General features: G+C 40.5%; 1 protein-coding gene across 1 annotated transcript in view; it reads right to left on the bottom strand.

Moving 5' to 3' along the window:
• UGCG (UDP-glucose ceramide glucosyltransferase) overlaps positions 1-27,035 on the bottom strand; it is a 38,334-nt gene that overhangs the window by 7,859 nt on the left and 3,440 nt on the right. Inside the window, exons 2-5 of the mRNA XM_011941752.1 lie at positions 12,816-12,957; positions 5,318-5,420; positions 3,409-3,510; positions 1,788-1,900 (exon numbers count right to left, since the gene is read on the bottom strand). Coding sequence (XP_011797142.1) covers positions 1,788-1,900; positions 3,409-3,510; positions 5,318-5,420; positions 12,816-12,957 — 460 coding nt within the window. The remainder of the gene's footprint in view (positions 1-1,787; positions 1,901-3,408; positions 3,511-5,317; positions 5,421-12,815; positions 12,958-27,035) is intronic.

The following is a 27,035-nucleotide window of genomic DNA, read 5'->3' as shown; positions in this document are numbered from 1 at the left end:
AGCACACCAACATTGCACAAGTATACATATGTAACAAACCTGCACGTTATGCACATGTACCCTAGAACTTAAAGTATAATTAAAAAAAAAAAAAAGACTAACAATTTCTTGCAGTAGAACAAATACATTTACAGGCAATATTAAGAAAGAGCTCACAGTTCAAATTGCCAAAGGTCACACGCAAGTTCCCACAATGTACCTTTACCCCCTCAGATATGTGGCAATCATAAGACTGCAATTCAAAAGAATATAAATGCAGATACGTTTAAGAGCAAGTTGACATATTTAAAGAGTGAAATCATGTATCTGTCCTTATAACATTACAACAAATTTTTCCTCCCAAATGTTTAACAGCACAGGAATGATTAACTCAAGCATAGGACACACACAGGATAGCCTACAATACAGCCAATAAAAAAGCTATTAATGATATGGGAAAAGCTTACAAAGTCACAAAAAGAAGATACAGATTACTTTTAGAATACTATCTCAACAATGTTTTGTAAAGAGTCCAGAAAGGGGGGGAAAAATAAAGACTCCAAAGTGCCCAAATGAGATAACAAACCTTTATTTTTAAAAACAGAAACTTCTGGCCGGGCACTTTGGGAGGCCTAGGAGGGCAGATCATGAGGTCAGGAAATCGAGACCATCCTGGCTAACACAGTGAAACCCTGTTTCTATCAAAAATACAAAAAATTAGCCGGGCATGGTGGCAGGCATATGTAGTCCCAGCTACTCAGGAGGCTGAGGCAGGAGAATGGTGTGAACCCGGGAGGCAGAGCTTGCAGTGAGCCGAGATAGTGCCACTACAGTCCAGCCTGGGTGACAGAGCGAGACTCTGTCTCCAAAAAAAAAAAAAAAAAACCCCAAAAAACCCAGAAACTTCCTGTAATTGTTAGGGTTCTAGGTTGTTGGTTTTTGTTTTTTTGCATCTTATACTTTTCCATTATTTATAGTTTCCTATGCATGTTACTATTTCTAAAGTGGAGAAAAAATAAAATGAAAACATAAGTTTCTCAGATAATTATTAGAAATATGTTTTAAAAGGACATCCAATGGGTTTTATAAGGACTTGTATGAATAAATTTTCTTTTCTGTATATTTGAAATACTTTGTGATATTTTAAAAAGGTTCTTTTCAGGGCTGGGAGCAGTGGCTCATGCCTTTAATCCCAGCACTTTGGGAGGGCTGAGGCAGGTGGATCACTTGAGGTCAGGAGTTTGAGACCAGCCTGGCCAACATGGTGAAACCCCATTTCTACTAAAAATACAAAAGTTAGCCAGGCATGGTAGCACACCTGAAATCCCAGCTACTTGGGAGGCTGAGGCAGAATAATTATTTGAACCTGGGAAGTGGAGGTTTCAGTGAGCCGAGATCATGCCACTGCACTCCAGCCTGGGCAACAGAGCAAGGCTCTGTCAAAAAAAAAAAAAGCCGGGGGCAGCGATTCTTTTCAGATTGAATGTTTGAAAGAACAATATGAAGAACTGAACTCTAGAACTGGAAGTGAATACTACAAGGCAGGAGGTTAGACTGTTCAGCTGGCAATAAGACCACAGGCATTTCCTGAGCACAGCTGTTTACTGCCAGGGTACAGTCAGGGGCCCAAGAATTTCCTCACTAATGAAAACAGCTGCTCTCAACTCAGGGCTTCTGGAACACAGCAGGTTCCAAAATGGACTTAATACAGTTAACTTGAGATACCTAATTCCTGCTCCCATAGTCTCAAGCTTCTGGGAGATGAGGGGTCTGATACCATGAACATGATTTATAACCACCATACTCACCTGCTCTAAGGTGGCGGCAAAGCCCTGTCTGTCTGCCACGTAAGGCAGCCCGTGAACCAAGCCTACTTTTTCTGTCATTTGATTCACCATGTCAGTCAGTGTATCTGGAATTACTACAATTCAAAAAAAAGGCAGAGAGGGGGAGAAAAGAAAATTTCTTTTTAGTAGAATGCCCACTAATATAAAATATATTTGGTGAACTGTTATTAAATTCTTAATAAAAACATTATTTTAAACATATGGATCTAATAAAATGAATCTCCACCACCTTTCTGAGGAGAATACAAAATTTCAAAAGGGCCTGATTCTTGAAAGCTAATTTATACATTTTTTAGCCCAGTATATACCTACTATGTACCAGAGGCAGAATACACTTAGTAAAAGATTACCCCCTGTCGGAACTTCTAAATTGGAGTAAGGACAATGTGTCCTAGTGGAAAAGGTTCAGGAGCAGAGGTTAAAGGACCTCAGTTCTCGTGCTGGCTTCTCTACTCTCCAACCATAGGAAATGAGACTACTTTCTCTGTGAGTATCAGATTTGCACACCGGAATGGAATGTGATTATATTGAACAGAGATCTGTACACTGAAAAACATATGATACTAAAAAATTGAAGATAGCAAATATGAAGAAGGAACATCATCTCTGACCAGGAGTTGACAGATTTGTAATAGTCTTGATTAACTCATAGGAGTGCGACATTTATGTTCATTTTCTAATTTGCATTTTAAGCTGATAAAAAATTTAAATTATTGCCCAATCTTTAGCAAACATCTCATATCATTTTTACATGACCTTATTTTTCATTTCCTCCAAGTCTTTAAGAACTAAGTCTACTGTATAAAGAGAAGTTGTATTTGGACCTTAAATACTCACTCTAGGTCAGTGCTTCTCAACTGGGGGCAATTCTGCCCCACAGGGGACCTCTGGCAACATCTGAAGATATTTTTGCTTTTACTACTGAGAAGGGGGTACTACTGGCATCGCATGGGTAGATACCAGAGATGCTGCTAAACATCCTAGAAGACAGCTCCCACAACAAAGCCCGAGATGTGAATAGTATTGGGGTTGAGAAACTTAAGGCAATTAGAATATAACAAAATATTATAGAACACTGAAACTATTATAAGTATTCACAAATGCAAGTTATAATTTCAGTATATGAAAGGCTTCTTGCTAAAATCATTTAAGTAAAAAGTCATGCGTATAGTCCGATAAGTGTATGTGTTCTAATAAAATATGCACCTATTAATTTCTGTCCCTTTGTGAGACGGTGTATTACGCAAGCCGAAACACATTAAAGATAAGTGTCAGGCAAACAAGGGAAAAGTTACACCCATGGGAAAGCTTGCAGATTATATAATGAATGACCATTTTTAATTTAATGGTTGAAATTTTCTCTTCAAAATGAAAACATTTTAATACATGTAACATGCTAGTTTAGGATGAAAAAAATCAAAATCTTAGTAAGCATTAACTGGACGTATCACCATGAAATAATGATGAAATAAATTACTCTTTCAGGCAAATAAAACGAACTCATGAATGTATCTGCAGATTGCTTTTAGCATTTTATCTTCAAATTAATAGTTCCATAAAATAAATAAGAAAAAAACCTCACCTCTTATTCCACTATCACAAATCCATATAAGATCATACTTTGCAACTTCATATCCTGGCATTAAATTATTAATTTTAGGATTAATGCCAACCTTTTTACCACCTAAAAATGTAAAGATAGAGTAGTAAAAGACTTATGCAGCATTAAAAATATAGTATAAAGATACATGATAGAAATGAAAAGTACTTGCATATTTAACAATTCAAATAAACATACTTTCATATTATGTAACATTCTCTATTATTCATAATAATATATTTAGGAAAAAACTCTCCATTCTCAAAAGGAAAACTGTATCATTTACCTTTGAAAATTCACTGTTTCACTTTTTCTAATTCTTAAGTCCCTGCCTTAGTAGTTAAGTATGAGTCAATATTTAACGGCAATTGTACAACATGGCAACTATAGCTAACAACAATGTATGGTATACTTGAAAATGACTGAGAGTAGATCTCTCACCACAAATAAAGTACAAGTACATGAGAAAGTACACAACAACGTGTTGTTTATTTGAAAACTGCTAAGAGAGATTTCCCACCATGAATAAATACATGCAGAAATGCGTATGTTAATCAACTTAATTTAGCTATTCCACAGTGTATATATATATTTCAAAACATCAAGCTGTGCACCAAAAATATATACAAATTTTGTCAATTTAAAAAATAATCCTAAGGAAAAAAGCTATAGGTGTCATTTTGAAGCTACAATTAAAACAGTATAAATTCATAAATACAGTGAGATTATATTTAATAAAGACTTATTAAATATAAATACACATGGCTGGGCACCATGGGCTCACGCCTGCAATCTCAGCACTTTGGGAGGTCGATGGGGGGTGGATCACCTGAGGTCAGGAATTTCAGATCAGTCTGACATGGCGAAACCCCGTCTCTACTAAAAGTACAAAAAAATTAGCTTAGCGTAGTGGCACATGAGTGTAATCCCAATTACTGGGGAGGCTATAATCCCAGCACTTTGGGAGGTCGAGGCAGGTGGATCACCTGAGGTCAGCAGTTCGAGACCAGCCTGACACGGTGAACCCTTGTCTCTGCTAAAAATAGAAAAAAATTAGCTGGGTGAGGTGATGCACGCCTGTGATCCCAGCTGCTCAGGAGGCTGAAGCAGGAGAATTGCTTGAACCCAGGAGGAAGGGGTTGCAGTGAGCTGAAGTCCCGCCATTGCACTCCAGCCTGGGTGGTAAGAGCAAAAAATCCGTCTCAAAAAAAAAAAAAACAAAGAAACCCCATGAATATATGATAGTAAATAGTTTAAGATAGCACATGTGAAGAATGAGCGTCTCTGACCATGAGTTGACAGATCTGTAATGATCCTGATTAATCTGCAGGTGTGCTACACTTACATTAATTTTCAAAATTGCATTTTAAGCTAATAAAAAATTTAAATCATTGCTCTATCTTCAAATAGCAACGATTTGGTATCGTTATACATGACTTACTTGTTTTCTAGAGAGATCACATCAGTTCTATGTTAAAAAAAAAAACATTAAGGGCAAACACACTTTAATAAGTCTTTCAAATAAGCCTGTAAGCTTTTGGAAAAATCCCCTTCTTGTAATATAATAAAAGTGAATTATATCATTCACCCAATTATAGTCAATAAGATACAGAAAACGCCACACATTTAAAATATTGAAGAAACGAAAAATAACAGACCCTCATGTCTGATTAATGGGAAAAATATTATTTTTTGTGTGACTGTTCATCTCAGATATGAAAAAAAAAACCTTTGTTTTTATAACTTTTCTCAAAAGGACATAAACACCTTTCAGTACTCCACCAAACATGTTTAAAACAAACAAGGCTAACACCTTAATCTTCAGTTCAATGCAGAGATTACTGATACTTTACACTATCAATGGAAAATGGTTACTACAGAATTTACTTACCTATAAACAATCTAGCATCAACATTTGGATATTTTCCAAGAAGCTTCTTACATACATCAATGGCTGGATCATCATGATCTTGTACACAAAGGAGCACTTCATACTAGTCAAAAAGCATTGTATGTAAGTTAAATTCTTAAAAAAAAAAAGCACTTACTAGCATTTATTGATTGAATAAAAAGCACAGGAATAAACAAGCAATTGTATTATGCAAAGTTTTAAAAGACAGCATTCACAACGGATGCAAACACTTATGATAACAAGTGTTGCTTTAATGGAATGAAGCTTCTCCTGATTAGGAGCCTATCTGCAAGCAGAAGAAATAAGGAAGAGACTGGCAGTGCCCACAACTGCAGTCTTGCCATTCCCAGATAGCAATCTCCTAGGAATTAACTGGATCTCAAGCTTCTCCATGGCCATATCATTACTGAAGATTCATTCACTAACTGCTCACAGGGTGCCTAGCAGAGTAAAAAGTGACATTAAAAGGAAGCAAAATAACCACACCGTCTCCGTAGAAGCTTTGTCTCTACACTTAATATTATTTCATGAAGGTATAACAAATTTCATATAAAATCAAATTATATAAATTTAAAGGGCCCTTCCAAATTCATCACATGAAAAGGACAAAGTAAGATTACACTTTTTTGTTTTATAACTTTTTGAAACGAAACAGAATTTGATTTGAATGGACATTTACTATCTTGAAATGAATGTTTAGTCTTGTAACTATGAAAATACCCACAACTTTATTTTGCCCACTGCTATGTTTAGATGTTTAACAGTAAATTAAGAAAGGCATTTCTTAACACTTGCCTAGCTGTGACAAAATTACCCTGGGGCTGGGCATGGTGGCTCATGCCTGTAAGCTCAGCACTTTGGGAGGTCAAGGTGGGAAGACTCCTTGAGCCTAGGAGTTCGAGAGCAGCCTGGGCAAAAAGGCAAGGCCATGTCTCTACAAAACATTTTAAAAATTAGCTGGGCATGGTGAGGCGTGCCTGTGGTCCCAGCTACTTGGGAAGCTGAGGTGGGAGGATTGCTTGAGCCCAGGAGGTTGAGGCTGCAGTGAGCCAAAGACCGTGCCACTACATTTCAGCCTGGGAGACAGAGTGAGACCCTGTCGCAAAAAAAAAGAAAGAAAGAAAGAAACTACCCTGGGGCATTTATTTTAAAAAGAGAATTGGACCCTATTCTAGACTTTTGAGTCTCTGGGGTGATTTGACAAGCAGCCAGATTTATAAAATCCTGAGCTGAACCCCTAAATTTTCATTAACAATTTTTTTTTTTGAGATGGAGTCTTGTGTTGTCGCCCAGGCTGGAGTGCCGTGGCATGATCTCAGCTTACTGCAACCTCCGCCTCCCAGGTTCAATCAATTCTCTTACCTCAGCCTCCTGAGTAGGAGTAGTTGGGACTACAGACGCCCGCTACCACGTCTGGCTAACTTTTGCATTTTTAGTAGAGACGGAGTTTCATTGGCCAGGCTGGTCTTGAACTCCTGACCTTGTGATCTGCCTGCCTCTGCCTCACAAAGTGCTGGGATTACAAGTGTGAGCCTCCGCGCTCAGCCAACAACTAAATTTTTTAAGTATTTGTCCTTAACATACAAAAATACTACTCTATTATTTGTAGGATATGTATTCTATCTAAGCAGTGATTTTTTTTTTTTCCAGAAGTGGTAATAAATTCATGTTGACTCAATGACAAATTTCCTACCAAATCTTTTCTAAAACTGTTTGAATGGCCAGGCACGGTGGCTCATGCCTGTAATCCCAGCACCCCAGGAAGCCAAGGCTAGTGGATCACTTGAGGTCAGGTTTTTGAGACCAGCCTGGGCAACATGGTGAAACCCTGTCTCTACTAAAAATACAAAAAATTAGCCAAGTGTAGTGGCACGTGCCTGTAATCCCAGCTACTTGGGAGGCTGAGGCAGGAGAACCACTTGAACCCATGAGCCCAGATCACGCCACTGCACTCCAGCCTGGGTGACAGTGTGTGACGCAATCTCAAGAAACAAAACAAAACCAAAAGACGACAACATAAAACTGGTTGAACATTTTCAAGCACAGAAGGGAGGTTAATTATGTCCCTGAAAACATAACAAAGCTAACTAACTCAAGAGAATGACAAAGTCTATTATATTTACTTTCACTGAAAAGCACACACAAGTAAAAAGTAGAAATAAAATGTTTATAGTGCTTTGAGCATAATAACAATTGTTTGCCCACTAACTATAATCTCAGCAAAAACTGTCAATAAAAAAATTTGTGGGCCAGGCATGGTGGCTCATGCCTGTAATTCCAGCACTTTGGGAGGCCAGGGCAGGTGGATCACCTGAGGTCAGGAGTTCGAGGCCAGCCTGACCAACATGGTGAAACCCCGTCTCTACTAAAAATGCAATAATTAGCCAGGTGTGGTGGCATACGTCTGTAATCCCAGCTACCTGGGAAGCTGAGGCAGGAGAATTGCCTGAACCCGGGAGGTGGAGGGAGGTTGCAGTGAGCTGAGATTGCGCCATTTTACTCCAGCCTGGGCAGCAAGAGTGAAACTGTCTCGGGGAAAAAAAATAAAAATAAAAATAAAAGAAATTTGCAGTTGATCACAAAAGAACCAAAATTAAAGTTAACGAAGAAGGTTTAGCTAATTAAGATTTTTTTTCAAATGAAAAACATGTTTTAATAATTAAGTCGATGGGGAAAGCAATGTATATTGTCCTCGTACTTTCTACCTACCTACTGCTGTTATTATATATTCTATCCAATATCCACCTCTAATGACTGACCAAACTTGCCACGCAAGAGGTACTGACACCAACTTGACAGTCACCTGGTCTCCAGAGACCAGATAAAATCTGAAAATGGAAAGGGCCCTACTTCTACCATCCTCCTGAAATTTCTTTAAGAGCTGACTCTAAGTCACGAAAGTGTCAGCCAGCCTCCCATTCAGACTCGCAAAACAATGTTTGGTTGAGCCACCAAAAAGGGAACGACCTTCACAATAATGATTAGAGAGGTTAAGTGACTTTTCAAAGGACAAAAGTAACAATGAGCTTTCCTACTATAGGAGGCTGCTCAGCAAGGCTTGCTCTAAAGAGTTCCTTGTTTTCCCAAACATAGCATAGTTTTTTTAATGCTTTTTTTTTTTGAGACAAGGTCTTTCACTGTCACCCAGGCTGGAGTGCAGTGGCGTGATCTTGGCTCACTATAGCCTCAACTTCCCAGGCTCAAGCAATCCTCCCACCTCAGCTTCCCTAGTAACTGCTGGGACTACAGGTGTGCACCACCACACCTGGCTAATTTTTGTATTTTTAGTACAGACGATGAGCTGGTCTTGAATGCTTGGGCTCAAGTGATCTGCCCACCTCAGCCTCCCAAAGTGCTGATATTACAGGCATGAGCCACTATGCCCAGCCTTTAATGACTTTTTAATGCTATTTTGTAAGTATGAGTGCATATGATGAAAGGAAATGTTTGTAAGTAATACAATTCCATAAAAACTAATCTTAGCTTTTATTTTCCCCAGCAAGAGAAAACTTTGTAAAAATATAGTACTAGAAATATACTCAATGGGAAGAAAAATGTTATACTAGTGTTAAGTAGGGAGGTCATAAGGGAGGTATAGTCTGCCTTTATTCAGATGCAAGGTTAAAAGTTTTAATTTTTATTGATTGCAGTGCTTAAACACAATTTTTAATTAAAAACAAATACTTTCTGATTAGGCAGAGCGTAAAAGAGACTCATATTCATATTATCCAAAAAAAAGGTTCAGACTCAAATACTTAAGATTCATTTGTTTCTGATATTGGAAATTACACCAAATTGGAGGCAGCATTCCAAGTATTTTCTAAAGTATCAGCTTTTAACCAGGAATCGTTTTTCAGCTATCAGCTCTGTGTCTTCACAATTTGATCAGACATTTTATTTGCTAAGAATCCCTGTATTAAAATTGTTAAATCAGGCCAGGCACGGTGGCTCACATCTGCAATCCCAGCACTTTAGGAGGCTGAGGTGGGTGGATCAACTGAGGTCAGGAGTTCAAGACCAGACTGGCCAACAAGATGAAATCCTCTCTCTAATAAAAATACAAAACCTAGCCAGGGGTAGTGGCATGCGCCTGTAATCCCAGCTACTCGGGAGGCTGACACAGGAGAATTGCTTGAACCCAGGAGGTGGAGGTTGCAGTGAGCCAAGATTGTGGCACTGTACTCCAGCCTGGGTGACAGAGCAAGACTCTGCTTCAAAAGGAAAAAATAAATAAATAAATAAATTCTATAATTGCAAAAAAGAAAAAAAAAAAAACATAGTTATGATAGGTTCACTCTGTTAATAACTCTGATAGTTAATTTAGGTACTCTTCACATGGCCAGAATGTACTGAAGTAAAGCCATCAAGTCACTTTAGATGCAGATTACTGACTATTCCTGCTACTGCTTAATCTCTCCCCAAATCCTTTCTATGCTGGTGACAAATGAATGTTCAATGTTGTAGAAAACGAACTGCATCACCTTTTCATTCTTTTATGTCTTCCCAAGGAACGAGTATCAGTACAAAAGTAGATCTGTAAGATGTATACAGCACAGAGATCTTTCAGGGAAACTAGTCTCACAAAAATTGAAACCTAGAAATTCAGAGCAAGTACCAGTAGTAGCAAATTTTCTTGCACATGTCCAAATCAAATAAAATTTTAAAGCTCCAATATATGTTCACCTATGACGGTCCCAATTGAATATGAGAAGAGAAAGTTATGTCCAAAATGAAAACATTTCCATACTCTGGTAAAACGATGTTCACACCAGGCAAAATGCAAATATGAAAGGACACTGCACCTGGCAGTCACGTAAATGTTTATTTTGTGTCTCCTTGACTTCGTGGTGACACAAATGCCTTGTCTGTTCACACTCAGATATGCGTGATTTCAGTAGTTTAACTTTATTTAGTCTCCTGTGGAACATTCATCGTTGTATTTGGTTTTTACAAAGTAAATAAAATGCTGTGAGATCAAACATTTCCCTTAGATTGCAGGTACTTTGCACTTTTCTGCTTTCCAAATGTTCTATTTATACAGCTAAATATACTTTTATAATTAGAAAACAAAATTATGTACTAACAAATAATAAAATAATCTGCAGATACTATTATTCATTTTACAATGAATGTCAAAACAGCTTTCTCCTCAACCTACTTAAATGATATAACTAAATGGAAAAAGAACTACTACTCTAAGTGAAAACAAGAGCTCTTGAGATCATTCTAAACTGTAATTTCCAAAAAATTTTTTTATTTCAATTTTTTAATTTTTATTTTTTTGAAGGTGGGGTCTCACCACAGTGTTGCCCAGGCTGGTCTTGAACACCTGGCCTCAAGCAATCCTCCCACCTCAGCCTCCCAAAGTGCTGGGATTATAAGCACAAGCCACCACGCCTGGCCGAAATCTTCATTCACAATAAATCAGTTATGGGGTCATTAGAAATGCTCATAATTAATGGATACATATATCCCTGGGGTTACTTTTAAAAATTCTTTCAGTAGGGCATGGTGGCTCACGTTTGTAATCCCAGCACTTTGGGAGGCTGAGGTGGGGAGACTGCTTGAGCCCAGGAGTTCAAGACCAACCCCAGCAACATGGCAACACCCTCTACAAAAAATACAAAAATTAGCCAGGTGTGGTAGCACATGCCCATGGTCCCAGCTACTAGGGAGGGTGAGGTGGGAGGACTGCTTGAGCCTGGGAGGCCGAGGCTGCAGTGGGTCATGACTGTGCCACACTATGCTCCAGCCTAGGTGACAAAGCAAGATACTGTCTTAAAAAAAAAAAAAACTTTCTACAACTAAACCCCTCACTAATTTCTTCAAGCATTTAAATCCCGTGACTATTGTCTCACAAGCACGACAACATAAAAATTCCATAACCAATTTTAAGAGTGGCTGAATGGGGAAAATGAAAGAGGATGGTTAAAAACTGAAATGTGAGATTCAGCTTCACAATGATAATGCACATGACTCTAAGCTATGCTCTAAGATTCATTCATAATCAATGAAAAATTTCTTTCATTCATGAACATTAATTCTCCTTTGCATTTACTTTTACAGAGCTTGAAAATCTTTCAGTTTTCTTACTGCAAAGCTTATTTTACAATTAACTTTATTTATATCCTTCTTTCTGAATTACAAAAGGCTAAGTTTTACATTTTTTAGTCTGAAAAAACAAGTATATACAATTATATCTTATTTTTTAAAAACTATGTATTTAATTGATTGAAGTTAACACATGTATTTAATTCAAATATCTAAAATTATTAAACATACAAACACAAGGTAGAACATACAATTTTCTTGCTTCAAAACAGCTTTCAACACTCCAAAATTGGCTTCTAAACTCCCAAACTCCAAAGCAGTAATATAAAAACACTAAAAATACAACTGAATGATACTCATGTCTACCTACTTAATAAGTGCTGCATTAAGGCTATCACATCTGTGTCTTCTCTATTCTTTTCATTGGTGCTACCGAGAAAAATAAAGGCTAAAAGAAAAGAAATAAGAGCATGAAAACCAGTCACCATGAGAAGTGTAGTGCGCATATCATCTTCCTTCTGACTATTTGAGCTACCCTGTCCAAAAAAATTAAGAGGGACGACACCCCAGTAGCAAAAATAGCTATGGAAAAACTGAGGCAATAGGGGAAAAACCGAGGCAAGTGAATAGAAAGGGAAAATTAAACCGTACTGAGTCAAGTGGGGAGAAGCTTAAAGACACATTCTTCTCACAAGGGATCTGTTACCAACAAAGTGCCCTTTCAAAAGCAGTGTCTCAAATAAGCAATTTAATACAAAGCTGCTGTAAAGCTAAGTATGAAAATCAAAGAATATTAAGTTCTTCTAAGAAACTACAGGTGGACTACTAAAGCAAAGGGATAAAAAAAATACTTTCAGCTCAAGGAAACCAGAAGTTCTCCAATTAAGGGAGTACACTGAGTTTATAGATATACAGATTATAAAGACAAATGGCATAAGCAATACAATTAGCTATTAAAATCAGAACAGTAAGAAAATTAAAAATGAGATAAGATGAAACCCTACCTTACCACTAATGGTAATCTACTCTCGGCTCAAAGCCAGTTTCTCCGGGGAAGTCATGTTGAGTTCTAGCTGTACTGCAACCCATTTCGGACCACTAACATTGCTTTCTCCCTCTCCTTGTCTCCTCTTCCTATTATGGAAGAAAATTTTTATTTTCAAACTACCAGGCCCTTGACATTGTCTGAGTTTCAGGTTTACTCCGGGATCTCTATTTCACACGGACATACAGGTGGTTAGAAAGGGAATTTATACCCCTTCCTCATCACATTTCTGTTCTGTGATGACTACTACTAAAGCTTATATTTTATGAGGCCAACCTCATCATGAATTTTTAATAACTTCACCTTTTACAGTATTAAAATCACTAAAGGTTCATCATGAAGGGAACAAAACAAAACAAAAAACCATAACACTGTACTTACTTTGGGATAATCCAATTCAAAGAATGTTTCCAGGTTGTTTATTAAGTTAGGATCTACCCCTTTTAGTGGTTTCAGAAGAGAGACACCTGGGAGCTTGCTATAAGGCTGTTTATCAGTTGCCTTCTTGTTGAGGTGTAATCGGCTAAAAAGCAAATGATACAAAAATTATTTCTATAGAATACAATCGTGTCAAATCAAAGCACTTACAAGCTATCAATAAAATCACTAAATTCTAAGTTAAGATTTTAAAAAGTTGACATCTTTCTAAAAGAAGATCTAAACATGAAGGGAAGTAGCACCAGGTAAGCATGACTTTGAATGTGGCCCAACACAAATTCATAAACTTTCTTAAAACATTATGAGATTTTTGTGATTTCTGAAAGCTCATCAGCTATTGTTAGTGTTAGTGTATTTTACATGTGACCCAAGGCAATTATTCTTCTTCCAGTGTGACACCGGGAAGCCAAAAGATTGAATACCCATGATGTACTCTCTGACTACTGCTGTACTCACAGAACTATGCCAGGCACAGAGCAGACATTTCAATAAAATACACGGTGAAGAAATGAATGGCAGTGTTATTAGCCCAAAGATTAACTCCTCTTCCTCTTAAATTGCCATCGAAGTGGCCACAGAACTATAAAAACAGGTAAAATAAAACCCCATCTGCACCAGAAAATTATGAAAGGATAACCAGAACTTTCTGATACATTTCTTTGCAGGGAGATAATACACAGTTAAAAGAAGTGTCAAGCAGCGTGCACGGCAAGCAAGATAATGGGACAACTGGAACTCCCAATATTAATAAAGTCAGAATGGCAGAGGTAGAACAGAAGGAAACTGAAAGTAAGAAAAAAAACTAAATGATGAGAAAAGTGTCTATTAATGACACTGGAAGATATACCAGTGCCACCAGTTCACAGGTAAGTGGCCAAATTGCCAACATTCTCACTGCTGGTCCATTGCAAGGATGCTGCAGCACCGCAAGGCTCCTAATGAGAGAAGCAATGCCAGGTGTGGTGGCTCACACTTGTAATCCCAGCACTTTGGGAGGCCAAGGTGGGTGGATCACTTGAGGTCAGGAGATCGAGACCAGTCTGGCCAACACAGTGAAACCCCATCTCTACTAAAAAAAAAAAAAAAAAAAAAATTAGCTGGGCGTGATGGTGGGTGCCTATAATCCCAGCTACTCGGGAAGCTGAGGCAGAAGAATCGCTTGAACCCAGGGGGTGGAGGCTGCAGTGAGCCAAGATTGCGCTGCTGCACTCCAGCATGGGCAACAGAGTGAGACTCTGTCTCAAGAAAAAGAAAGAAGCAATGCTGGAGAACAGACAACGTGCCCCAGTTAACATCAGGCTGTCGCAACAAGATGCCATTCAGTATAGTGGTGAAGTTTCTAAAGGAAGCCACTGAAGGCTTCCTCCTACTTCTCATAAATACATGACGAGTACTTCTCATAAACAAGTCTCCAAGCATTCGAGAGTAATTAGACACTAGAACAATCATGGGTCCATCTGCAAGATATGCTAAGACACATGTTCTTCCACATTTTAACATCTCTGACATCAATGGTACCTTACAATTGCTGCCAGCCAGATGGTAGCTCTGACTCACTGTGAAAATCAACCAATGAGAACTTCCAGATGATCAAAAAATACTTGCATCAACGCATCTTGATTTGATAAAATCCACTGTTAAACTGGGAGTGACTTTTGGAGGGACACCAGTACCACTACCCAGACCAGTCAGCCACAGGCTTGGCCTCTAACCAAGGCAGGCGTGTGCTGTAGCAAACATCTAATGTTTCAGATAAAGCCATACAAACAGTTTTACACACACATAAACAAATGCATGCACACACACACCAGGTTTACAATGGAAAAACTTAAAAATCAACAAGAAATTTCTAGAACAGGGTGGAATCAATTTCTGATACACCAAGTACCAGAAGACACTGGAGCACCATCTATTGCAGTGCTACTCAAAGTGTGGTCTGGTCCAGTAGTTGCTTTTTACCGGTTTACAAGTGAGAAACAATTGAGTGAAACCTTTTAGAAACTTGTATAGCAATTTAACATTGCCAAGACATCAAGCATGTAATCAGCAATTTATTTTTATTGTAGTTACTAAAGTACTGGCTCATGGCAGATTGAATTTTTTTTTTTTTTTTTTAAAGACAGAGTTGCTCTGCCACCCAGGCTGAAGTGCAGTGGTGCGATCTCAGCTACTGCAATCTTCACCTTCAGGTTCAAGTGATTCCCCTGCCTCAGCCTCCCAAAATTAACCATACCAGGCTAATTTTTAAATTTTTTTTTATGGAGATAGGGTCTCACTATATTGCCCAGGCTGGTCTTGATTACAGGTATGCACCACCATGCCCAGCTAACTTTTTGTATTTTTAGGAGAGACAGGGTTTCACCATGTTGGCCAGGTTGGTCTTGAACTCCTGAACCTACGTGATCTGCCCGCCTCAGCCTCCCAAAGTGCTGGGATTACAGGTGTGAGCCACCACACCCAGCTAGATTGGAAAAATTTTAAAGAACAACTGCTTTGCCACAGATAGTTTGGAAAATATTGATCTACAGAGCTCATCTAGAGGACCAGATGGGCAAAACTATGATCTAAAATGCATATAACCACAAAAGTAATCACTATTCTATTTCTAACAAAATAGCAGACTAGATGCCTGAAACCTACTGGGTAAAGAACATCTAGACTGCTGGGGAAAAAGTTTATATTACACAATTAATTGATTGAAAAGGATGAGACGTGGTCTTGCTCTGTTGCTCATGCTGGCATGCAGTGTTGTAATTATCTGCATCTCCCGGGCTCAAGCGATCCTGCCACCTCAGCCTCCCTAGTAGCTAGGATGACAGGTACACGCCACCATACCAGGCTAATTTTTTAATTTTTTTTTATGGAGATAGGGTCTCACTATATTGCCCAGGCTGGTCTTGAACTCCTGGGCTCAAAGAATCCTCCTGTTTTGGCTTCTCAAAGTGCTGGGATTATAGGCATGAGCCATCACATTCAGCCCCTGAACTGGTAATATACTGATACGGCTCAAATCACTAAAAATATTAAGAGGGTCTGATAAAAGAAATCTGCCACCACTACCCCCTCATCTGCCTGTTTCCATTACTGCTTCCCCAGCATTACTAGTTTCTTGTCCTTCCAGAGGTTTTAAAAATGCATATACAAGTCAAAATATATACACATATTTATGGTATACATGAATTATATATGTACATATTCATAGATATAAACTTTTCTCTCTTCCTTTATAATACAAGTGTAGTAAAAGCATGTTTTACAATACATAAGTGAACCGTTAGGAAAATAAAGAGAAGAGTCTCTAAAGTCAGAAAGGAGAAAAAAGTCTCTCAGCGAGTGAGTGCTGGAGTCCATGCTTGCCTCCTGACCATCCATTGGTCCCTGGTGACCTGGAGATGGAGAGAAGCCTGAGATAAGACTGACAGGACAACTGTTCTGAGAGCCTTGTGTAAATCTGGACTTCCTGAAAGGCAAGCAGAAAAATCCTGGTCCATACAGGGAAGATGTAGATGCCGTCTATCTTGGATTAAGTCCTCAGTGAAATAGAACAAAAGAAAAAAGTCTTGGCCGGGCACAGTGGCTCATGCCTGCAATTCCAGCACTTTCAAAGGTGGAGGCAGGTGGATCGCTTGAGGTCAGGAGTTCGAGACCAGCCTGGTCAACATGGTGAAACTCTGTCTCTACTAAAAAATACAAAATATGGCCAGGCATGGTGATGTGCACCTGTGGTCCCAGCTACTCGGAAGGCTGAGGCATGAGAATCCTTTGAACCTGGGAGGCGGAGGCTGCAATGAGCCGAGATCACGCCACTGCACTTCAGCATGGGTGACAGAGCAAGACTCCATCTAAAACAAAAACAAAAACAAAAAAGAAAAAAGTCTTCTTGGAGAACACCTCACCACGTGGGTTTGGGCCAAGAATGCAACCTCCCTGTACCTGAACGAAACCCAGGAGAAGAGAAGGAAATGAGGGAAATCATATATGACCACAAATAATATGAAAAGAACCACACAAGTTCTAGAAATGACAAGTTATGATCACTGACATCAGAAATTCAAAAGACAAGTAATACAGAATCTTGCATACTCACAGTTTACGAAAGAATTGGAATCTACATTAGAAGAAGCTCCCAGAATGCAGCCCAGAGAGAGGGACAGGCAAAGACACAGAAATGATGAAAAAGTTTGAGATGTAGATGACAGAACAAGGTCTAAAATCCCAGTGATTTTTATCTGTTGGTCCCACTGTGTGATCCTTAAGTGTTATTAAACTACCAAAACATGCAGGTCAACTGCCGACCAAATAACAGAGAAACCTGGCCCACCAATAATCTCAGTGCCTGTGGCTAGGCTTTAGATTAAAAACAGCAGCAACGAAGACCATCTAAACTGTACTGAATAGTCTTGAAGTGATTACATTTTGGTAAAGTTTAGAGTAGATCCTATTTTTCCCTTCTTCCAAGATGTTTTACTTTAAATACCATTAGATACACCTCCTCCTTTGAATAACTTTTCGTGTTGAGAATGCAGTATTTTATCACAGACTCATTCTGACTCTCCCAACAGCCACAAATCCCTAGGTTTATGAAGGAAGAGAATTGTTAAGTACTGTGTCTGACATTTCTACTCAAAATAAGCCAGACTACATCACAGGACCTTTAAAAAAACATAATTTGTGACTCCCCTCTGTCCCTGTCTCTCTCTAATATTTTCTTTCCAAAACCCAACGGATCAGTTTGTTGTGTACCCCCTAGGGCACAAGATCCTACCTTGCAGAATACTGTTTCAACTTACATAATGCAACCAACAAGGCCACGTGGTACAAATTACTTGAAATGTTTATCAAAACAATAAAAGAATATCCATTAGGTCACCAAATGAACAAAACATCTGTAGCACCATGCTCAGCACACAGTGGTGGTACTCCATGACTACTTTGCAGTCACTTACTGAACAACATCTTTAGAGCCCCGAATGTACACTAGTCATTATCATATGCACTGAAGATGCAACAAGCAACAGGTGAATTCTCTACTGTCGAGGAGCTGTGGCTTAATGGGAAAGCTGGGTTGCACATGCCCAGAAAATCTTCTCCTTACAAAACTCTTAATAAACATGTCAACAAAACTTTGCTCTGGACCATCATTCCACACGCGGAAACAATGCCTCTGGGCATGACACGTGTGTTGGAAGCCAATCTACAGATTTCTACATAGAAATCATGAAAGAGTTTGAGATGTGGATGACAGAATAAAGAGCTCTAAAATCCCAGTGATTTTTTTTTCCAAAAAATTTTTTAAATCCCAGTGGTTTTTTTCAAAATAACGAAGTTTCCAAGGTCAGAAGTAGCCTTGGGGCTGGTGCAGTGGCTCACGCCTATAATTCTAACACTTTGGGAAGACAAGGCAGGCAGATCACTTGAGGTCAGGAGTTCAAGACCAGCTTGTCCAACATGGCAAAACCCCATCTCTACTAAAAATAGAAAAATTAGCTGGGCATGGTGGCACACACCTATAACTCCAGCTACTTGGGAGGCTGAGGCACAAGAATGACTTGAACCCAGGAGACAGAGGTTGCAGTGAGCCGAGATCGTGCCACTACACTCCAGCATGGGTGATGGGGGGGCGATCAATTGCCTAGTGTTTCAAAAGTGGCCTCAATGGTGGAGACCTTCAAGTGGGGCAGGAGTATAAGTGGCTCAGATAGGGTCTTACAAGTTTTACTGGTTTCCAACCAGTTTTTCTTTTAGGGTCTCAGATCAGGGTTTCTGCATTTCTTAGACAGTATGAACTTGAGCCTATGATTCCTACACGTTGCACAAGCTTTCTCATGGGTGTCCATTTCCACCCTCAGCCTAGGGCAGATGACTTGCTTTCCAGGTTCTATACTGGGAATCCAGTTCTTACCTTCCTGTAATGCATTTGGCTTGCAGCCTTGACCTTTTTGTTGGGGAAGTGGTGTGTGTGTGGTGGGGGGGGTGGTACTTTTTATTGATACATAATGTACATATGATAAAGTCATATGTAAGTACACAGCTCAAAGAATTTTCTCAAAGTGAAACTGTCACGTAACCAGTACCCCGATCAAAAAACGGTATTAGCAGAACCCCAGAAGTCCCCTCATGTCTCCTTCCACGTACTACACTCCCCTCAAGGGTACTCACTGTCCTGACTTCTAACACTACAGACTAGTTTTGCTGGCTTTACATTTTTACGTGAATGGAATCCTATAGGATGTATCTTTTCTGTCTGGCCTCTGGGTTGCGTTATGTTTGTGAGATTCATCCATGTTGCTACATTTAGCTATCATGTATTCACTCTTGTTACCGGATAGTTTTACTAATATACCACACTTTATCTACTTTCTGTGGATGGATGTTTGGGTCGTTTACAGTTTGAGGTTATTACAACTAGTGTGCAGCACTGACTCTGTCCTCACACTAATACTAAAAACCCTACTCTTCCCACCACCCACCAAACCTTCAACTTTTGGACAAGATGAAGAAACATTAACTGGATTTACTCTCTCCCACCTGAAACAACCAAAAAATCAGAAAAAAAATACAGGAGACAACAGTTTTGAAGATATTGGACATCAAGCAAAGGAAGAGAGTGATTCCTATGACACAGAAAATAAGGTAGGCCGGGCGGTGGCTCACGCCTGTAATCCTAGCACTTTGGGAGGCCAAGGCAGGAGGATAATTTGGGTTCAGGAGTTCGAGACCAGCCTGGCCGACATGGTGAAACCCTGTCTCTTCTAAAAACACAAAAAATAATTAGCCAGGTGTGGTCTCATGTGCCTGTAATCCCAGCTACTCAGGAGGCTGCGCAGGAGACTCACTTGAATCTGGGAGGCGGAGGTTGCAGTGAGTCAAGATTGTGCCACTGCACTCCAGCCTGGGCAACACAGCAAGACTCCATCTCAAAAAAAAAAAGAAAAAGAAAAAGAAAATGAATTGAAGAACTCAAGTCAAGAGTCCAGAAAAACAAAAACATCCAGCACCCAACACGGTGAAATTTAAAATGTCTGGCATTTACTAAAAAATTTCCAGGCATGCAAAGAATGAGGAAAATATGACCAATAACAAGAAGAAATATCAGTAAATTAAAACCTCCCCAGGATTCAAATTAGCAGACAAGACCAACCCACTACTTTACATTCCCTCTTGGTTTCTGGAATATGCAGATTTTCCTTTCATATTTTCAGGCTCTGGGTGTGTAAGTGTCTAATCATTACAGCATTTCCATGTGTTAAGAGGAGAGGTGGTTCTCACATGTACACAGGTCACCTCTTATTCAGAAGTAAAGTCTGTACAGGACTCTGCAAATGCAGTGTGATACAGACTATCATCAAAGTATGTTTGGAACACTGAGAGAAGAGAGATGGAAGCATCCAACTATTTCTAGGAGGTGGTCTTTCCAGACTTTCATACTCCAAGTGTAGCCCGTGGACCAGCAGTATTGGCAACACCTGGGAGCTTTTCAGAGCTTTGGAATTTCAGGCCTCACTGACCCTCAGAACTACTGAAACTGAATCTTCAGTTCAATAAGATCTGTAGGTGATTCACAGGCACACTCAAGCTTAAGCAGCACTGCTTTAAGACTCATCTCCACTATAAATTCTTTGTGACTTCACAGACAAGGCTGAAAAGGCCTGGAGCTCATCCTCTAGGCAAGAAATAACCATGAAAGACTAAAAGGAAGCAACTAGGATCATTTTTGTATTTATAGAAGTTAAGAGAATAAAGTACAGGCAGGGGAGATGGAAGGCAAGGGAAAAATATTACAAAGGTCCAAAAGAAAGAGAGAGACACACAAACCAGAAAGGTATAAGAAACAAGTGAAAGGCTGGGTGCAGTGGCTCATGCCTGTAAGTGGCTCATGGGAGGCTGAGGTGGGTGGATTACCTGAGGTTGGGAGTTCAAGACCAGCCTGGCCAACATGGTGAAACTCCGTCTCTACTAAAAATACAAAAATTAGCCAGGCATGGTGGTGCACACCTGTAATCCCAGCTAGTCGGGAGGCTGAGGCAGGAGACTCGCTTGAACCCAGGAGGCGGAGGTTGTGGTGAGCCAAGTCTGCACCACTGAACTCCAGCCTGGGTGACAGAGCAAGACCGTCTCAAACAAAACAAAACATACACACAAAAGAAACAAGCGAAAGAAGCAAAGTCAAGAGAAGGTGAGAACTCACAATCAAGAAGCTTAGCCAATAAATGATGAGGGTGTTGGTGGAGGGGGAATGAAGGAGAAGGAGGGGTATATCTGGGTCAGGTTATGGTAACTAATGGTGCCATTCATAAAATCTAGGCACAATAGGAGAGGGGAGAGAGTAATCAACTTTTGAACGTACAAACTTTAAGTTACTCTTAAGACATCAAGTGGTGATGTCTCATCTAGGAGACCACAGGTTTGCAACTTTTGGTATAAATAACGCCCACAGGTAGAGATCACAAGTGAATGAACCAGATGAAGAGACTAGGAATCTGCATTTTTCACAAGCATCCCAAATGATGCAGGCTGGCAGTAACCTACACTTGGAGAAACACTACAATAGAATATAAATTCTCCAGAGCCCAGTACAGCAATAATACATAGTATGTTCTCAATTTTTAAAAATAATTGCGAATAAATGAAGAGTAAATAAGTAAACAGACACAGAGGGCTCAGTAAGTAAGGTTAGCCTAGAGATAAAAATATAGAAGCCATCCACTGTAAGGTAAATACACAAGCTCTCCGAGGCACAGCATTCTTAGAAGATGGCCAAGGAATGTAATATTATTGAATCAATAATGCATGAAGGAGAGGCCGGGCACAGTGGCTCATGCCTGTAATCCCAGCACTTTGGGAGGATGAGGCGGGTGGATCATCTGAGGTCAGGAGTTTGAGACCAGCCTGACCAATATGATGAAATACCCGTCTCTACTAAAAACACAAAAATTAGCCAGGCATGGTGGTGCGCCCATAATTCCAGCTACTTGGGAGGCTGAGGTAGGAGAATCACTCGAACCTGGGAGGCAGAGGTTGCAGTGAGCCAAGATTGTGCCACTGCACTCCAGCCTGGATGACAAGATCGAAACTCCCTCTAATAAAAAAAAAAAAAAAAAGAGTAATGCATGAAGAAGGCTAAAAGTGGGGATCAAAGAACCAGAAAGACAGCCAGGGTGCAAGTAAAGTAACAGAAGGGTTTATCTGGCCAGGCTGTTTTCTTTCTCAAAGGGTTCAAGAAAGAATAACACTGAATGCTGCTGGAGAGACCAAGATAAGAATGGAAATGTTCGGTAGATTACATATGTACTTACTGCTATCTCTGAGCACTTTTGGCAAGAATTGGGACAGTTTATGGAGGATAACGGTAGAGAGCTAAAAATGGGTTAAAAAGTAAATGAATGGAAGCTGAGATGTGATAACAGTAAACAAACACTAGTTTCTACTGAAACCTGACACTGAGTGAAAGGGCCAAAGAGTGGAACAGAGGGCTTCTACTTTAAATTTTTCTAGTTTTCTTTGAGATACAATCTTGCTCTGTCACCTAGGTTGGAGTGCAGTAGCAGTCATAGCTCACTGCATACCACTGTCTCTGGCTAATTTTTTAAAACTTTTTCTGTGGCAATGGGGTCTTACTATATTGCTCAGGCTGGTCTTGAACTCCTGGCCTCAGGCGATCCTCCCCGCCCTGGCTTTCTAGCTGAAACTCCCCACCCCCCAGATGAAGTTTTGTTCTTGTTGCCCAGGCTGGAGTGCAATGGCACAACCTCGGCTCACCATAACCTCCACCTCCCAAATTCAAGCAATCCTCCTGCCTCAGCCTCCAGAGTAGCTGGGATTACAGGTGAGTACCACCACGCCTGGCTAATTTTTTGTATTTTTAGTAGACAGTGTTTCCCCATGTTAGCCAGGCTGGTCTCAAACTCCTGACCTCAGGTGATCCACCTGACTCGGCCTCCCAAAGTGCTGGGATTACAGGCGTGAGCCACCACGCCCAGCCTCTAGTTCAATTTTCTAAAGACTACTTGAAATTCTTTAAAAATTCAAGAAGAGCTAGGCGAAGGGCAAAGAGAGAAAAGGAAAAAAGTAATTTAAGGCATGATGGGATCCACAGTATGAAGTAGGAGCTAAGGTCATCCACCAAGAATGCGGTAGAAGGAAGATTTAGAAGAGGTTTTTTTAAGTGATGGGTATCAGAGCTAAATACAGAAAAAAAAAGCACTGCCAGGAAGCACCACATGCAGGTTTAGCTGAGCCCTGAGACTACCAATGTGTAGTAGTGTTAGTCCACATGGCTGTGTGATTACCCTCTGTAGGATTTTCAAAGTTGAGCAGCTATAATTATTGGATGGATTCAGGATAACAGGGCAGACTGATACGAGGTGAGGCAAGAGGCAAGACAATGAAGTGATGAACTGTGGGCTCTGGACTAAATGGAGAATTAAATAAAGCCAAGAGGTGGCAGGTGCTGGACACAACTGTGGACAGACAGCCGGTGGCAATCATTCTCAGCCTAGGCTGTACATCCACGTCACCTAGGGAGCTTTGAAAATACTGATGCCTGAACCAATTTAACCTTGCCTGTAGGGGTGACACCCAGGCAGCAGTCGTTTCTTTTTTTCAAGCCCTCGATGTGACTCCATAGTGCAAAGTTGACAACCACAGGTCTAGAAAGACTAGGTGACTGAAGAATGGAAAAGGCCTATAATCCCAGCACCTGTGGAGGCCGAGGTGGCCAGATTGAACTCAGGAGTTCTAGACCAGCCTAGCCAACATGGTGGAACTCCATCTCTACAAACACATACAAAAATTAGTCAAGCGTGCTGGCATGTGCCTGCAGTCCCAACTGCCCAGGAGGCTGAAGTAGGAGGATTGCTTGAGCCTGGCAGGTCAAGGCTGTAGTGAGCCATGATCGCACTACTGCACTCCAGCCTGGGTAACAGAGCGAGACCCTGTCACAAAAGGAAAAGAAAAAAAGTCAAGGTGGGAATCTTTTTTTTTTTTTTTCCTGAGGCAGAGTCTCTTGCTCTGCCACCCAGGCTGGAGTGCAGTGGCATGATCTTGGCTCACTGCAACCCCTGCCTCCAGGGTTCAAGCGATTCTCCTATCTCTGCCTCCCAAGTAGCTGGGATTACAGGCACCTGCCACCATACCTGGCTAATTTTTGTATTTTTAGTAGAGATGGGGTTTCGCCATATTGGTCAGGCTAGTCTCGAACTCCTGACCTCAGGTGATCCACGTGCCTTGGCCTCCCAAAGTGCTGGGATACAGGCATGAGCCACCGCGCCTGGCCTGTCTCATTTTAAAATAACTTCTTTTACAGTTTTGTTTTCAAATCTGGCTTTTGCAGAGGAAAGCCCGGGATGCAGGGAAACCTACTGGAGGCAGGTAAAGGTTAAACAAGGAGGGTGGACTCCTTCCCCTTCAGATGGCGGGAAGTAGCCTCTGCAGTAACCTTAATACAGCTCTTCACAAGTGAGGCACAAGAATTTCACTCAGCTGGGTACAGTGGCTCATGCCTGTAATCCCAGCACTTTGCGGGACTGAGACAGGGGAATCACTTGAGGCCAGGAGTTCGAGACCAGACTGGCCAACATGATGAAACTCCATCTCTACTGAAAATACAAAAATTAGCAGGGCGTGGTGGCGCATGCTTGTAGTCCCAGCTGCTTGGGAGGCTGAGGCACAAGAATCACTCGAACTCAGAAGGCAGAGGTTGCAGTGAGCTGAGACCACACCACTGCACTCCAGCCTGGGCGACAGAATGAGACTCTGTCTCAAAAAAAAAAAAAAAAGAAAAAAAGAAAAAAGAAAAAAGACAGAATTTCCCTCTAGGTTTCTAAGGAAGACTATGAATTCCACAAGGGCAAAAGTTCACCCTGCTTAACAGTCCCAGAATGTGTTGTTTTTATAATTCCACTGTGTGGTTCTGCTGAACCAATTTATCTGACTCTAGGAATTTATCTTCCCTGCTCCATGTCACAGAGCTTGTTAATATTTCGTGTAAAATTAGGTTCACCGCTATATCAGCAGGTCCCTAACTTCACATAGTCCATGCCAGCAATTTCCAGTGACTAATGACCTTTGTTATGTTATCACTCATGACTGTATTACTGTTTATAATCAGTATGTCATGACCAATTTACTACATATAGCACATATTTCAAAAACGGTATTGCTTCAAAATGGGCTTCATAAGCAATAAGTAATGCATGTAAGTAAAGCAATAAGTAAAGCACACCTTCTTGTGCAAGCTTAACTTTGCTAACCCAAATTCTCTCACAGAAGGCAAAATAACCAATAGTGAGTTATCTCTACAGGAAAACACACTCTGCCCACTGGACAATGGGCTTACCACACTATAGAATGTAAAAGATTCCACCACCATAGAAAACAAATAGGAGATGCCTGGGTGCCATAAAGGGCACCTAACCCAACAAGGAACTAAAGTCCAAAATGACCTGAACGAGTAGGAGTTAATCAAACAAGAAAAAAGGAAGGAAAGAAGAAAGAGAAAGAAAAAAAGAAAGACAATTCCAAAGAAAGCACATCGCACGTTTGGGGAAACGCCAGTAATACAACGTTGCTGAAGAAACAGGAACACAGGGATGGCTCAGCTCCTACACAGCTGTGCTTGTCTCATTAAGGAGTTTGAACTGTAACCTGCAGGCAATGAGGAATCATGGTAAGATTTCAAGCTACTGTGATCCAAGATTAGTAATCCAGAAGGATAAAGGCTACAATAAGAAATATAAAATCGAAGGGGTACAAGGCTGCAGACAGAGATATCAGCAAGTAGACATAGTTTCAATATCTAGTGTAGATATGAAGATGTACTGAACTAATTAATGTCAGAGAGAAAGGGAGGGATAATGAATCAATAGAACCATCAGTGAATGTTAAAATCTTACAATTTCCACGTTGCTCTTTTTCTTTTCTTCAACTTTTAAGTTCAGGGTACATGCGCAGGATGTGCAGGTTTGTTACACAGGTAAACATGTGCCATGGTGGTTTGCTGCACAGGTCATCCCATCACCTAGGTATTAAGCCCAGTATCTATTAACTATTCTTCCTGATGCTCTCCCTCCCCCCACTGCCCCTCACTTTGCTCTTTAAAGCTATCACACTATAGCCTAATTCTGTATCTTCCCAAGCTCAGGTTAAAGGGGCAATTGCTGAACTGCCTTATTCATTTCCCTGAAAGTAGCCCTGTAGCAATGATCCTGACTGATGAACGTTTGACCACAGTCCAAGGGCATCCTCAGGACTAAACCCAAAAAAGACGTTCTCAATTTACATTCCACTAAGGCTCAGAACACCAAGTATTCATGAATTTAAGGCAAAGATCATACTAACTAAAAATAATATCCCAAATGCTAATATTTACATTAAAAACACAACCAGTTTTTGACAGGTCATTTATCACAGTTATCCTGACACAATGAGTATGCAAATTCCATTCAAAAACTATGCATCGGGTATTGAAGTTGCTGTACGTTAGAAATAGCATATTTCAGCTGGGTGCAGTGGCTCACACCCGTAATCCCAGAACTTCAGAAGGCCGAGGTGGGGGGATCAGTTGAGCCCAGGAGTTTGAGACCAGTCTGGGTAACAAAAATTAGCCGGGTGTGATGGCACGCGCCTGTAGTCCCAGTTACTTGGGAGGCTAAGGTGGGAGAATTGCTCGAACCTGGGATGTGGAGGCTGCAGTGAATTGTGATCGAGTCACTGCACTCCAGCCTGGGCAACAGAGAAGACTGTCTCAAAAAAATAATAATAAACAAAATAAAGGAAATATGTGTGCAGAAAGCAGGATTAACTTTAAAAATCTTAAAAAATCTCCAGGGGGCCAGGCACGATGGCTCACACACCTGTAATCCCAGCACTTTGGGAGCCAAGACAGGTAGATCACTTAAGTCCAGGAGTTTAAGACCAGCCTGGGCAGCATGGCGGAACCCCATATCTACAAAAAGCACAAAAATTAGCCAGGTATGCCTGTAGTCCCAGCTACTTGGGAGCTACTTAGGAGGCTGAGGCAGCAGAATCATTTCAGCCTGGGATGTGGTGGTTGCAGTGAGCCAAGATCGTGCCATTGTACTTCAGCCTGAGCAACAGAGCAAGACCCTGTCTCAAAGTAAAAAAATACACACACACACACACACACACACACACACACACACA

This window comes from Colobus angolensis, unplaced genomic scaffold (genome assembly GCF_000951035.1).
Source record: "Colobus angolensis palliatus isolate OR3802 unplaced genomic scaffold, Cang.pa_1.0 Scaffold103, whole genome shotgun sequence".
NCBI lineage: Eukaryota > Metazoa > Chordata > Mammalia > Primates > Cercopithecidae > Colobus > Colobus angolensis.
This window is presented reverse-complemented; position numbering and strand designations above follow the sequence as displayed.